This window comes from Lepeophtheirus salmonis, chromosome 14 (assembly GCF_016086655.4).
Source record: "Lepeophtheirus salmonis chromosome 14, UVic_Lsal_1.4, whole genome shotgun sequence".
NCBI lineage: Eukaryota > Metazoa > Arthropoda > Copepoda > Siphonostomatoida > Caligidae > Lepeophtheirus > Lepeophtheirus salmonis.
This window is the reverse complement of record NC_052144.2, coordinates 17,642,872-17,659,403: the sequence shown is the minus strand read 5'-3', so window position 1 is coordinate 17,659,403 and position 16,532 is coordinate 17,642,872. Positions and strand designations below refer to the sequence as shown.

General features: G+C 30.4%; 1 protein-coding gene across 6 annotated transcripts in view; it reads left to right on the top strand.

The window, feature by feature from the left end:
* LOC121129813 (zwei Ig domain protein zig-8) overlaps positions 1-16,532 on the top strand; it is a 335,418-nt gene that overhangs the window by 300,665 nt on the left and 18,221 nt on the right. For 5 of the 6 annotated variants that reach the window (XM_071893322.1, XM_071893323.1, XM_040725532.2 and 2 more), the window contains 4 exons: positions 9,028-9,116; positions 10,713-10,824; positions 10,876-11,057; positions 11,119-11,912. In XM_071893322.1, coding sequence (XP_071749423.1) covers positions 9,028-9,116; positions 10,713-10,824; positions 10,876-11,057; positions 11,119-11,222 — 487 coding nt within the window. In that variant the 3' untranslated portion in view covers positions 11,223-11,912. Of the gene's footprint in view, positions 1-9,027; positions 9,117-10,712; positions 10,825-10,875; positions 11,058-11,118; positions 11,913-16,532 lie in introns of those variants that run through there. The other variant, XR_011783558.1, reaches the window with a different exon arrangement.

The following is a 16,532-nucleotide window of genomic DNA, read 5'->3' as shown; positions in this document are numbered from 1 at the left end:
AAAAAATAAAGACGCAAAATTTATGAAACATTTGAGGCCTCTTACTATGCAAAACTGTCTTTACAAGATTTTTCATGCATTATTTTAAATGGCATAAACAACGTCTTAGATAAAATTTTACATGAATCTCAGTATGGCTTCTTAAAACATAAGCTAATGGACTACATTCCTTTCACTCTACAAACGTGTATAGAAAGTAACAAAGAGCTGACGTTAATGGCTGTAGATTTAGCCAAGGCATATGATACTTTACCACACGAATACATTATCAAAACGCTATACAAAAAGGGTTTTGGAGACTATATCATTCGAATGGTCGGCGTAATCCTAGCACGAAATAGAACAGCCATAAGGTATGGAAACCAGTGTAGTTATTTTGAGAATAAAAGAGGCGTCCGCTAAGGCGATCCACTACTACTGTCTGCGACAATTTTCATCCTATGCTTAGAAAATCTTATTCGTGATGTTCACTCAGAAGCAGCGATAAAAGGATTTCAATTATCCGACAGAACTTTAAAATGTCTGTGCTATGGTGTTTTCAGGAAGTCCTATCAAAACACTAAAATCAATTAAAACATTGATACGCATACTTAAAACTCTTTCCGACAAATCTAGTCTTTTTTGAATAAAGAGAAAACCGAACTTTTATGTCCTTATGGACCCCTAATATTCAAAGTGTGGCCACAATTTAGTTTTTGGAAAAAACCTCAAATTATTAGGAGCATTGGTTGTCCCCGATAGCATGTTGCTGATTTATAAAAAAATCCTCTCAAGGATAAAAATAGCTTTAAGCCACTACGCTTACCCAAATTTATGCACATGGGATAGAATATGCGTATGTAACACGTACATTGTACCCAAAATCACCCACTTGTTGCGAATATATCCATTCTGTCCGAAAATAACTTCTAACATTAATGTAATTGAAGATGCTTTCCTAAAAATCTTAAAGAAGAGAAATATATCAACTCAAAGAATACACAATACAATAAAATATGGTGGCTTAAGTGTCATATCATTTCCTATTTTTTAGAAATGCCTCAACTCCTATTGGATCAGGAAATTGTGGGAGACACAACACTTTTGGAACGTCGAATTGAACCACTTTCTAGTTACAAAAGGTTAAAAATACACCGACAGCCCATACTAGGGCCTATCCAAAGTCTTTGAAAAAGTGGGCGGATTCTCAACTAGGCTCAAAGGATTTTGTGATGGGTCTTGGGAAATAATCAAAAAACTTGAAGTCTCTTTCGGATAGGAAATGCCTCTGGAAAATTGAATTAGCTGCTATTTTACTGGTGATTTTACTTTGAAGTAGCCGCAGATTTAAAAGAGTCAAACTCTTTTGTAAATCAGATGGTTTTTTCCTTCTATAGGTGGACCTTTTTTGCCAGTACGGCGACCAATACGTCCTTTTAAAAGTATGATCAGTATTTTCTCGCCCTGGTACATGAGAAGAAGTCTAACACAGCCTACACTTACTCCTTTCATTGCTTATTTAAGCCGTTGCAAAATCCCAAGAACTCCACAGCAAAGCATCAAAGCCATTATAAATAATTATCTAACCGCTCCTGAGAAATGGTTTAAGTACAGAGTACTTTCGGGGGTACTCTTGAAACCGCCAGGAAATACAGCAAAGACGGGCGAGCAGATTGATTTTTTCTGCGGTTTAACAAGAGGAGAATGTGGGAATGCAGCAGATTAACAGAAGTCAATAGTGGCGTACAAATCATCATTGAAGAGGGATTTGCCCTCCAACTTTCGAAAAATAATTTTTATCAACAGCAAACGACGGAAAAATCGACGCAATAATTACAACGGCACAGTATATAATATACAAATTGTGCACTACAAGAGACGATAACTTTGATTCCATCTTACCTGTATTAGTATTCTATTTTAGGACTTTGAATGGGATTACTTGTCAATTATTATTTTATTGTCATGCAGCTATCGACGGTTTTTTTTATGATAGAAATGTAAATTTGCATTGTAATACATGATTACCAATGGTGATTAGAATGAGCACGGTTTTTTTTTTTTTGTATATTCTACTTGCTACATTATTATATGTAATCAGTATTACAAAATTGTTGAATAAAACTGAATGAGCCTAGTGGGCAACAAAAAAAAAAAACAATTACATTATCTATGTTACAATTCCTAAGAAAAATGTGTATAATCATACAAAAATCAAGTTAAATGAAAGATTTTATTTGGAAGCTAATATTTTGTTTCCAAATCCTTGATATTTTAGCAAAAACTAAAGAACAAACCTTTTAATACGACTTAAAAAGATTTGTTGTCAAAAAAAAAAAAAAAATAAATTAGATTGATATTCTTCAGTTTAACATTTAATTTTCCTATGAAATAATTAAAAAATAATTACTCAATGCAATGTTGCTTTAGAAAAGTTCAAAATTTAAATACATACAAGTTGATTAGATGATTCAATATCATTAATTACTAATCCAATACATTAGAAATAAAAAATAATAATATTGAGGTTAGTTAAATATTCAACTTCATTATATTTTATTTCGGAACTTTTTCCCAAAATTATAACTAAATATTTTTGAGACTTTGATTTTATGTTGAATTTAAAGATACATTTGAGTAAATCTTTCTGAGTATTAGTCAAGTACAAAACCTCAGTATTTGAATATTTTTATGAGCTTGAACTCCACACAAAACAAACTCGGAACTCACTTAGACACGGACTTGATTCAAACTCAGAAAATGTGTACTTGAATATAGCTCTGTCGTATTGATCTGACTCCGAGTGACGAATAAATCTATTTGATTTGTATCCTGAGTCAAATCTAAGTATACAAAGTGGGAACCCAAGACTTGTAGCAGGATGATTAGGTTACAAAAAACCCTGTTTTTTTATAGAATCAACAAAAATACAACTCAAAACCAATTTGTGATATGTTTTAGCTATATTTTTGTTCAATATGTCCTCCTTCATAAGAAATAACATCCTCTGCACGCCAGGGAACAAATTGACAACTTTTGACGTTGAAGGCCGTGTCCATCGTGTGCCACACTGTCAAGATGCCAGCTCGGAGCTAATCCAAATTTGAATAAGTACGGCAGAAGTTCTTCTCCAAAATTGAAATGGAAGACTTAATGACTTTTAAAAAAACCAAAATATACACACAACATGTGATTTTTTTTGTTTTGTTCTATAAATGTTATTTGCGATTTTGTATAAATTTTGTTGGGGAAAAAACTTTTTATTTATTTTTTTCTTCATTTTCCCTCATTTATCATTAGATATGTACAATATGTGAACTCGTTGATAAAAATATTTGGAACAATTCCTGATATCACAGACATATATATGTTTATATCAAGAAGAAAAAAAATCAAAACTTTGATTTATGGTAAAAAATTGCTTTTTTTAGAGGGGGGTCATTTTTAATCAAATAAATAGCATTTGTATATTAATGACATCATCAAACTTACCCTATTTGTAAAAATGAAGATATCAAATGGCGTGACCTACCTAATACAAAAATATATAGTGTATTTCAGCTGTTGATCTTTTGTTTCTTTTCTCCTAATCAGTCTCCTAAACGTTGATTGGCTGTGTTATAATGTATGTAAATATCATAAAATCATTGAACAATAGTTCCATAGTGGGGAAGTATTGGTTAACTACCAACTGATTTGGGACATTTTTTTCTTTTCTTTTAGGAAGAAAGGTTACGTCATCAATAAATGTATAACTTTTAATTGTACATAGCAGAAAAATAAACATAAAAACATAAAAAAATTGGTATAAAAAATCATCAAGATGAATATTAGCAAACCAACCCCCAACCAATGCATAGGGGTTCCAGAGTTATTGAAAGGTCCAAAATCACTTTTCTATAGAATGAGTAAGTCAAATCATTAGTGACTAATCTAGAAAATTATAAGAAAGTATATGTAATTGACTAATTATAAAAATAAATCAAATCAATTAATGGGAACTATTATATTTATGTTTTTTGGTATACAATTATTCGTGTAATATAGCAGATAACTTAATTAGGAAGTGTTTTGGACACTGAACGTCAATTTTTAATCTGAATTACTGGTAATATCGATAGATTGGTACCTAGCATAACTTCAAAAATAGGAATTTATCTGACCACTTGAGAAATTCATACTACAGGGGAGGTTGATAATCGTAATAGCCATCAACTTGTAAAAATTTCAAGACACAATGCATTTTGAATTTCAAATACTACGGAGTATAAAGGTGTTCTGTATTATTTCTCCAGCTGTTCCCCACGGCGGCATAATAGTACACCCCGTTAAATTGTGACAAAAAAATAATCTAAAATTAATGGTTTGGCTACGAGTAAATACATGAATGATAAAAAGTTTAAGAAACGCTCCTTTCATGACTTATATTCAATATTCCGACATGGCTCTCAGCGTTGTCCCACAGTCATAAAAATTAACAGTTTGTTGTTCCTTATAAGTATTCTGAAAGTTGATTGGTTGAATTCCAATTAGCTTTTGTTAATATGTGAGCAATTATCATTTACTTTTAAATCAGTTGTTCTTCACCTAGGAGGAAGGGATATAGAGGTATCTTGAGAATTGAGATTTCGTACCAAAAGTTATGGAAAAAACATCAAGTATACTATGAAAAAAAAAAAAAATGATGTTTTTAAATTAATCTGTAGGGAATAGCTTTATAGAAATCATTATGAAATTGGGTAATATAATATACCGATTAAGCGAATAATAAATAGTTCATAGTTGGGAAAAAAATTATTACAATCACTTTTTCTCTTTCTTTTTAATTAGAAGAAGAAAGTTTGAAACATATGTAGATACAGTACAAATCAAATCGTGCCACACATTCCCTTTGTTACAATACATAGAGTGTATATTTATTTAAAAAGATAATTTGAAGACAATTTAGTCGCTAAGTAGTTGACTATATTGAACACAAAAATATGCACATAAAAAATTACTATTAACTTTATAATGGGCGAGTATTATTCTGATAAATACAAGATGCAGGCGCAGAACTTCCTTTTTCCAAGTTTTATTTATCGTATAAGTTTTATTTTAGTTTCATAGGGATAGTACACATTTAAAGTTTTGTTTTACGCAGTTCTAAAAATCAAATCAGATCGTCAATTCTAGACACATGGAATAATCACGCATGCAGCTTAGCTTGTTTTTCTTTTCTTTTTTCCTGATGAACTATTTAATCAAAATTAGATTGCCTCAGAGTTAATAGAAATAACAGGTTATACCATAACTGATACTTTACTTTCACCAACCTTTTTAATAGTGACGTCAATGAGTATAATATACTCTTACTATTAATCATATATTCTCCAGTAATAGATGCTGTTAATATACCGTTTTTTAACTCTATGACGTAAAAATATGTCTGTCTTCCCCATCAGTCGGTACGGTACATCAAATTGAAAATTCTGGCAAGCCGAATTACATAATGGTATAACCCTGTACATCTATTAACCTTGGGTTGAGTCATCCTTTATTTTTGTCCACCAATTCCTCCTTTTATATTATTACCGTTGAAAATCGTGCGTATAATAGGCATGTTAAAAAAATGAAATTAAAATCAACAGTGACCATGTCAACCCTGACAATTTGATAAATGTTTTGGAGGAGATCACTACTATCAGCTGTGACAAGGGAGAGGGAAGAAAATAATTAACATAATTGAATCTATTTAAGAAAAAAAAGTTAACTACTCAGGAATGGAATAATAATGACTACAGCTATGGAAAAGAAAATTTATCCTTCAGATTACCAATTAAAAAACAAAAAACAAAAAAAAAACGGAGCAAAATATATCCGGATTAACATCACTATATATTACCTTCACGTAAGATGCGTGATTATTCTATGTATCAACAATTCCATGTTCCATCCACTGAATAAACCAAACTTCAGTATTTCAATATCCGGTACCTTGTTCATTTTTTTCTTTCTTTTTAAATTACTATTCTTTATGAGATTTTGAAGGGATATTTATTTTTTAGAAAAAGATGCAACAATATCTAAATGACATATTTTACTCAATGATTATAGATTGTTAGTTGATTAGATAATTAGTCATTGGCAATTCTGAATAAGTCTTAAAAATTAGGATTTTTTCGGAATTATTCAGTTTCTAATTACCTGATTTGAACAAACTACAACAATTTATACATCTTGCTCAATATCAAATCCGATAACAATAAATTTACCTCAATAGCATTATTATACATGGAGTAGTTTGCATTTACATAATTATGAATATGAATTGAAAATATCGTTTTTTTGTATGTATAAATTTAAGGTATTAACGTATTTTCATTAATTGCACCACTACAAAATCAAGTGATAAAATGTAATTAAACATTCTGCCAAACTATTTTATTTTATTTTTGTAATATAATCGATAGCAAACACACGTTCCTTACTACTCCAACGCATGATAGCGAACAAAGATATAAGCTCGGTGTGGTTTTTAGCTGGTTCGTTAATTTGTAATTCTTAATATAAAGAAGGTATTTTCTTTTCCTACTCAGTTGTCATTATTATTTAATTATTCCTGAGTAGTGAAAATTCTTTTCTACTCCTTTTCCAAACTTCTACAGACGCCTCTGTAATTGCATTCAAACCTATTTTTTTTATGTTTTTTCCGAATCGTTTATACCTACTATAACTTAGATTTAAGTATGTTAGAAAAGTTGTAGGGCCGCTCATTTCATTTTCAGTAAGAAATAAGGGAATTTATAAATAATAGCTGTATTTTTAGGAATACATTTTTGTCCTTTTTTTAATTATTTTATCATTATTATTTCATTTTCTCAGATATTTTAATTTTTCCACTATCGTTTGACGATATTTCATGAATCGGACATGAAGCATCTATGGGATATTCTATGTCTAAAAAGTATACTATAGAATTCAAAAAGCATAGAAAATGAAGGAGTTATTTCTGACGAAAAATTTAAATTACTCCGTCGCTGTCCAATGAATTAAGGAAATATTGGCAGAACTGAAATGAAAAGAAAAGGCTACATCAAATAACGTCGTGATTGCCTTCAAATGTCATTTTTTCTGGAATTGTTTTACATACTTATTTAAGAAAAATATATTTTTCCATATATCCCGTGACTTAGACGTAATAATTCTACATGTAAAATTAATACAGATTTATCTAAATAAAAAGTTAATCATTAGTTTTTTAATTAATTATGTATAATACAATTTATACAGGTTGTTTTTATGGGTATTTTTGACACTAAAGACAATGGGTGTGCATAAAAAATAAGAACCATACAAGGGTTAAAAAGTAAAAACTCTCTTAATGTTAGTAACATTCAAATTTGTTTACTCACGCAACTTGTTATGGTCAAGAATATATTTGGTTATTGTAGGCAGAAATAATTTCATTATTTCAATTATAAATAAATCTTGGAATTAACTCATATATGTATATGAAAAAACTTATTTAATCAAAAATTAGTTTTTTAGTCTCTAAAAATTAAATAAATAAAAATAACTTCTAAATTAAATAATAATTTGATAACTTTTGAGCAATGGTAGAATACTAGTCTTACCTTGAAAACTGGAGTTTTTTTTCTCTCTCATTATATGGTTATTTACATAGCCTATTTTCTAATATGTATGTACTTATATATTCACTATGATGAAAGCCGAATATTAGGAATACAAATATTTACATAAGAAGTACTTATTGTTTGCATAGAAATAAAAGTAAAAAAGGACTCTGCCACATTGTCTCCGCCCTATACTGAAAATTCCTCAAACCAACATCATTGACTTAATATTCATTGATTAAGGAGATGGAGGTTATGTAACGTTGGAATATAGTGTCCCAATACTTTTAAGTTCAACTATCTGATTTGGTATAATTCTCAAGGCGTCCGATTTGCTCATTTCTTTAACAACGAGCTAAAGTACTTCCTTGTGCATCAAATTGTATTATTTCTTCTTCTCAATCCATAACAATTACTTTTTAAATTCTTGAGGAGAGAATGCCTAAGTCTTGAGTAAGTATCTATGTGTGAGTTTGCTCAAAAAAAGAAACGTAGCGTAGCACCAATGATTTTTTGGATAGTTAACTTCTATATTATTGGAGCAAAATTTGTATGTTCGTCGACGCCTAAGAACTCCAAGCAATGCTGGATACTACTGGCAGGGATAGGTTTTTCCTCAAAAGTTCTTACATATTCAAATTTTGTGTTGGTTATTTTTATTACATAATATCCATGGATTACACAAGAAAAGAATAAAAACAAGTTAAAATATTTTTATAGGTGCCTGCATTTGTAATCATATTCTTCTTTTCTATAATTTAATTTACTTACTCTTTTGAATGTACTATGAATGGAAATGATTTAACTCTGGATTTAGTCGTTGTTTTGCCCCAGGATCTAAAACAAGTCACCTGGGTTATATCGTATATATATGTAGATAGTTTATTAAGAATAGGTTGTCTGACATTGAAAAAAAAGACATCCCCCCATTGAAAAATATATGTATGTGAAATAATGAAATAAAATTACAATTTTCAATAATAATACTAAAAATTAGTAATTCGATAAATAAAATGTTAAAACATTATCAAAAGCAATTTAGCAAAATGATTCGTTATATATGTATAGAAAAAATAAGGAAATATATATATATATCAATTCTTGATCAAAAAATAAAAATAGATTATCATCATCCAATAACGATAATAATCTATAAAAATTGATTCTTCAAAAGGAATCCAAATTATTGCAATCAGGAGCTTCTTTGACTTTATCATTATTGTTATCATCTCATCTTTTGACAATTTGTTCTTCTCCTATTCAGAAATACTTAGATAGAATTAGTCATACTTAGGTATATATTTATTTTATAAAATCAAAATTGACGGAAAAGGAAATGATTTGATTTTTGACAATTTTTGTATTCACATTTTATAAAGTGTATATTGTAATTATTTTTTACATAACTATAACTATTTGATTGACTTTTTAGGTATGTTCAAGCCAGAGATGCTGGAAGCTATGAATGTCAAGTTTCCACTGTTCCAAAATCCAGTATTTTCGTCACTTTAGCTGTTGTTGGTAAGTTATTTTGTGAATATTTAATTTTATGCTAGTATATAAGTAGTGTTGATTTGCATATAGACGCGTATAAGAGAGACTTATATTATATTCAATCAAGTCCGTAAGAAACCATTTTTAGCTAAGAACGGGCACAAAAGTATGGCTCCCGCAGATACTAACATCATAGATATATTTTTGGAGTTGAGGTATGACCCTGATTAGTGATGTAAATCCGGTGAATATATTAGCTGGCCCGTTTATTTGGAAATGGTAATCTGAAAAATGAATTTTCTTTTCCTTAGCAGTTGTCATTATTATTTAATTCCTGAGTAGTTAACATCCTTTACTATATAGATTCATTTATATTCCAAACCTGATTGAACATTCGTGTGTGCTCATAAAAGACAGAGCGTAACCCTGTTGATGAGTTACAATTGTAAGTCCTTGTTGGACTCAGAAGAGAGTCGGGGGTCAACACTGGAGTAATTCTAGCAATTGTCCCTGTTCCTTTTCCCTTCCTCCCTTGTCACAACTGAATGTAGTTGATCTAATGAAACGCCTTGAGCATGATTATTTCTCTCCTCCAACATATTCTTCAAATTGTGAGGGTTACCATGTTGATTTTTGGTTTCTTTTTAAAAAATGCCCATTGTACACAGGATTTTCCTCACTAACCACTATATAATAAAACAAAATATAATTGAATAATTGATGGGGTGGTCACTTTAACTCGCTCTAAGATTTCCTTGTAGTGAGTTCCGTTGTTTCCAATGGTGAATGGTGTAAATTTAACTGTGATCAATTTTTATATTGTTTCTCCATATTAACTATCTAAAATCTGATTCACTTAGCTAAAATTATGTAAATATGGTTAAACTGTGACATGCTCCTACCATTAATTTTGAATTGTACAACAGTCGTTAAGAATGATAAAATTGGTAAATTATGTTGTCATCTGATTTCGAGCATTATTTTTCTATCCATGAACAAGTAATGTCAAGAATTAGTCATTCTAAAGAAGAGTCCATAAGACAATTTTTAATCAGATTAGCCATTTTCATTATGACAATATAACAAATTCAGATTTTGGAATATCCGTGGTCTGAAATCCATGTTAACTACTGTTAACCCAGATATAGAAGACAAAAAGAACCATTAAAATCTTCAACAAACATACGTTTGGCCTTTATAGTCTTTGTTTAAGTCCTGTTCCAACGTGAAATAACCATATGAATAAAAATCAAAGTGAATAACAGTTGATGCAAACATTTTAAAATTTAAATAACCACTTTAAATTTATTTCATACTCAAACTATGCCCATTGGATACTTTCAAAATATTGTGACTTGAGGCTTAAAGTAAATAAAAGCGATTTTTAATTAGATAACTATGTCAATGATCTCATAGTTTTTAAAAAATGAACAAAGAATTAGTTCATATCCTGTACAGTTTTTATATTAGAATAACTGGATTCACAAGGGAAAATTACCAACAAATTACTACCCTTTATACCAAATAAATTATGGATAAAATTCATTGAATAACCCAATCAAATAAAGTCTCAGCAAAAAAACTAATCCAATTGTTAATCTTTTTTTTTCTGCTTTATTTTAGTACCAAAAGTACGTATTTTTGGTAATAAGGAAATCCACGTGAAGGCAGGGAGTCAAGTGCAACTGAAGTGCATCGTCTCTCAAGCAGTATCACATCCTCCATTTGTTACATGGTATGTTTTAAAAAGGTTCTTAAATATATATATGTCTGGTCGTTGATTTAGGTATCACGATGGTCAAATGGTTGTTTCAACAAACAGACGAAGTCCAGTCTTGGAGAAGAAATCGAGAGATACAATTATAAGTTCATTTACTATCAAACGCGCAGTTAAGAGTGATGAAGGAAACTATACGTGTCAGCCAGCTAATCTTCACACCGCAACAGTGAGACTCCATGTAATTAACGGTAATGGTCCAAATTCTAAAATATCAAATATGCTTGTATATTTAAAATATTTATATTTTAGGGGAATTATCGGAACCTAGTATTCAAAGTGGGCACGCAACCTTTACTTCACAACACCATTGTATACTTTTCGCAATATTCTTCATTTTCCGAATCGGACAGTGAAAAAAGACAGAAGATTAAATTCGAATTTAAAAACGCAGCTATAATCACCCTCACAGATTCGACCTATAATTAATGCACATTCATGTCATAGATTATTTGATTGTAATGTTTTTATTTCTTTAAAAAACTACGTACATATTAAAGTATAATAGACTAATGCAAAAGATAAATAATTTATGGATACATATATTATTTAAGATAATTTTGAATGTTATTCGTTTTTTAACAAAAAAAAAAGTTAATTTTTCTTTCTAATTTACATTTTATGATACTATTTTATCCTATCAATCACCCATGTAGAGTCCAAAAAAATTATTCTTTAAAAAAATTATTTTGCTTTGTATACAGAACCTAAAAAAATTGCACATAAATAAAACATACTATGTATTTTTTTTTTTAATGATTGTAAAAAAAAGGACTTTTTTATGTTGAAAAAAATAAGAAACTGCAAATAGTAAAAAATTAAATAATTATTGTCTCTGATTTTCTAACAGTACGTTTTTGAACTGTATTATAATATTATTTGTATTTAAATATCTTAAAAGAAACATAATATATTTACATTATAAATATATAACCTTTTTTTAATATATTAAAGAAGCTATTTGATGGATAAATGTTTATCAATGTGTATCTTGACACCAGTCATAAATTTATTTAATCATCTATAATATAAATTATGTTCCAAGATTCCATTTGACATTATTTAACATTGAATATATCATATTTGCGTTCTTTTTAAAATTAAAATAGGTGAGTGTTTTATAGATCATCCTTAAAAAGAACCTAGTCAATTAACAAAATATAAAATATTGGTTTAATGTTAGTTGATACCTTTGACTGAACTGTTAGATTGTTTTAAATTTATATCTTCTATTTTTTTAGATAATTTTTTTATCATAATATTAAACATTTCAATGAAAAGGTGATGAAATGAATGACAATTTAAGCAATTATGGTCTCCTTGAATTGTTTCAAAATCAATTATAAATTAACAAATTTAATAAAATAAGATTTTGGCATTGAATAAACATAGAATTGATATTTTCTGTCTTTATGATGAGGTTGTAGACGGTATATATTTGGATTACTAGAGAAAACGTAACGTCACTTGCGGTTGGTATAGAGGCCTTCTCGCTGTCATTTCTATAATTGTTTTGTTGTGCCATTATTCTCATGTATTCATCAAAAATTACAGACAGAAAAAAAACCTTTTGCTTCCACAAGCTGGCAGTAACAGTACGTGCTCTTAAGTTTAAAGGACTTCAATTTCGACACATATCCAAAAACAAAGAATAAAATTCAAATCTCGATTGAATCCAAGTCCATACACAAAGATTATTTTTCTAGATAGCTTAGGGGTTCACAACAGTTTTTGGGTGTTAGTCAAAATGGAATGAAGATATCATCTCGCGGGACACATCAATGAAAAATCGGCTTTAATTTTTATAAGACAGTTAATTAAAAATTCATGATAAATGTCATTAACGTTTGAATATTTTTATTTTTGCATACTATAACTATAATTTTTTGAAATTTGCTCGGGAATTCCGAGCTACCTTTTTGCAGTTCTTAAAAGGCCTAGTTATGAAAATACTCATTATCGTATGATCAGGAGTGAGTTTAGTACTATATTTCTTTATAACCACATTCATCTCAGAGCAAACAGATTTGCACAACCATATTGACAGGAATATTCGAGAAACACAAAGACCAAATTGTTTAAAAAGCACAACTCCTGATGGCAATACAATCAATAATTCTTCAGTAGAAGAGATAACGTGCACACGTTCTTCAATTCATCATTTGCAAATAAGTCAATTAAGTCGAGTTACAGTCCCGCAACGTTTGAATTCTTTACAAATTGATTAAACAAACTCATTTCATACACCAATGAGCAGGGATGAAAATTGGTACTACAGCTTAAACACGCCATCAAAATTTATCGAAGTTTTGAAATCTTTGATCAAGCCTTCAATCAAATCGATTTGGTCATCAAGAGTACTTGCTTCAAGATTTCTATCACTTTGATATCGGTTAGAGTTGGAAATTAAAAGAGGGTGCGTGTTTCGAGACCACCGGTAGAAACAGTTTGTGGTAATTGAGCCTCCTTCCCAAGATTATTGGATAGTGAATGTCAGTCTTGCCAATTAAAACACAATTTAAGCTAATTATACCAACACCAAATGCATAACTTCAAGCCAATAGTACATATTTTTTTTATTATAATATAATATTCCCAGTTCATATGAAATGTACTTTTAGGCCAGACTGGTTCTCAGGCCCCCTGTTGAGAATCTCTGAGTTAGATGATATTTCACTTATGCGGCAATCTCTTCTGAAGGATTTTTCTCATTATGATAGTGCATTAAGGCAAATTGCTCACTACTGAGGATTAGCTTTTTTCGCTGATAAGATTCAAGTTCGAACGATTCATTTTTTATGAGATTATAGATGTCATTGAGAATGTGGTTAATGCTGTCTTGAGAAGGAGTAGAATGAATACTATTCATATGTATTTTAATAGGTGTTTATGGAGGTTATTCTCTTGTATGTTGTGATGTATTGGACAACCTTGGAACATATTTATCATTCTTATGATACAGGACAAGACAGGTCCACTTTAACATTGGCAGTGAGATCAATATCAATAAAGTTAGTAGACGTTTAGTTAGGCAGTAAAATTGAATAAAGTATTTGATCCTTTAGAAATATACTTTACCTGAAGGTGATTATGTATCAATTTCCATGTACTGAAGTGCTTAAGAGTATCTTTTTGGAAGAAAAAAAAACTTCCTCCACATGAGTTCTAGCTGTATTTTCATTTCATATCCTTACAGAGGATATGGCTTTCGACATTGATCTTTTACATTTATACGTTGATAGATATTTCAGAAGATTTTGAAATACAGACGGAACTGCTGCAGACCTCAAATAACGCTTCTCATGTTGGTAAACTTGTACTTTTGAAACTCTCTCCGTTTGTCAAGAGTTTTGTTCACCTAACCCTCCTCTTGAAAGTTGAGTGAGTCCACTCTTGAATACTTGGAAGGTGGGAAGGCTCCTTAGAATTGTAGTGGAAGTCCAGCCGGGCACATTTTGAGGATTCATGTTGAAGAAATGAAGGGAGTGAAACGGAGGAATTAGTCAATTCCCTTTAATATCTTGATTAGTTCATAAATCCACAAATCATACAGGTGTGTAACTGTTTCAGCTAATAATTTTGCACGTAGATTATCTTCTTGATGGTCATAATACGAGTATGTGGGCATAAGCATGGTTAAATTTTATGAATGAATGCATATTACATTACAAAATATGTATGGACATTAATTTATCAAAAAACAAAAATAGACATTTTTGACGACTAATTCATAAGTGAAGTGAGCGTTAAATGATAAGAAATTATATGGATTTCTCCTTATGACACAAAAACTGTGAGTCATGTTCCACATAAAAGACATGTTATGTATTTAAACTCTTCGTTTTATTTCAATCTCCTATCTATTAAGGTGGAGATCAGTAAGAAAATGAGTCATTTGTGACGTTGAAATCAAGTTTTCTGCAAAGGCATGTCCTATATATAATTTTATAAATTTATATTAACCAAGTAGATAGGAAGTTGTATAACTTATAAGAATACTAGCAGGATTTTTTTGCTTAAGAACATGATATATTATTTACGTATAGAAGACGATCCTACAATGGATGATTTAGCACTTTAAATCCCATATTTAATTGTAAATTTATTCAATAATAACCAATGAAAAAAACATTGACTTAAGGCATACTTGGCTTTTAAAACATATTTATGTTCCTCTTACGCTTTAATTATCAGATATTCAATGTTAGTGTTATGTAAAATTACAGGGATCAAATCATAATCTTAATTTGATGTGCTTATAAAGTTATGGAGTTATTTATTGTAAATTTATTTTAAAGCATTCATATTCAACCTAAAAGAAAGAGTAAAAATGACTTCACTCGTCTCATGTATAAGTCTTTTTATCAAGTGGATTCAAAATGAATTAATTGAATTCTTAGGAAATAATTATTCATTCGTATGATGTTTAAACGTATTATATAGAATTAGTTTGATATTTATAGTCGACTAACGATAGTATTTGGCATTGCTTGGGGTTATTATGCATCAATGAACTGACGAAATTTTCTTGAGTAATATAAGTTTGTTTTATTGATATAAAAGATAACTCTGCAACAAGTTATCAAAGTTATTCTTCGTTTTTTATGAGCACACTACCACGTAGTTACTCAATACATGTATATATATAGAAGTTATCTTCTCAAAAATGAAAGAATAATGATATTAGCTCGAGAAAATAAAAATATTGTTCAGATTGCCAACAAAAACAAAACTCGCACGCTAAAAAATACTTAGCATTTACACTCCTAAAATACATTGTCTCCTTTTCTTATATTTTTCATATGAGGCACTGAGCTTTAGCTACACCATATAATAATATTAACCTGTAATCAAAGGATCAAGCGCCCCCTCCATAAATGTGGTAGAAGAACTGAGAAATTACTAGAATGACCAAAAAATAAGTTCAAAAGGTATTTTATGATTTGAATAGTCAAACATACAGGGTTCGCAAGCAAAACGTGGACTGAATGACGGATTTTAGAAAAATGTCAATAATTTTATTCTTTGATAAATAATTTAGAATTTTTTTTTTTCAAAAAACTTTGAGACACGACGTTTTTGAACATGTTCACTCAATATGGCCGCTCTCAGCAACAATCACAGCCTCCACACAGCGGTAGAAAGCCTTGCAGGAGTTGATGATGAACTTCTCGGAAAAGTTGTTCCCCTCCTTCACAATGGCGGTTTTCAGGGAGTCCATGTTCGGGTGAGGTATCCAGTTAATTTTTCTCTCCAAAATGCCCCACACAGCAAAGTCCAACGCCTTCAAATCAGGAGAAGATGATAGCCACATGTCCTTGGGTCAAAAATCAGCCATATTGTCGGCGCAGAAATTCTGTCATTTACCCGATGTTTGTGAGGGTGCAACATCTTGGGTGCACCCATAGTTGTCCACTGGGTAGGTGGCCTTGAGACATGGTAGTATGGTGATCCTTAGCATCTGTATTCGGCCTACTGGCCGATTACAGATACCAGCCTTAAAAAAGAAGGGTCATCTTATTGCGGTCGGACGCCACGATCCCCAGGACCACTGTTTGATCCGGATGTTAGGTACGGATCACCCCTTCAACTCCTCTGATGATCCCCCAAGCCAAAGGTCGTTCCGACGGTTGTAGACCTGGTCCACGCTGAAAATCTTCTCGTCA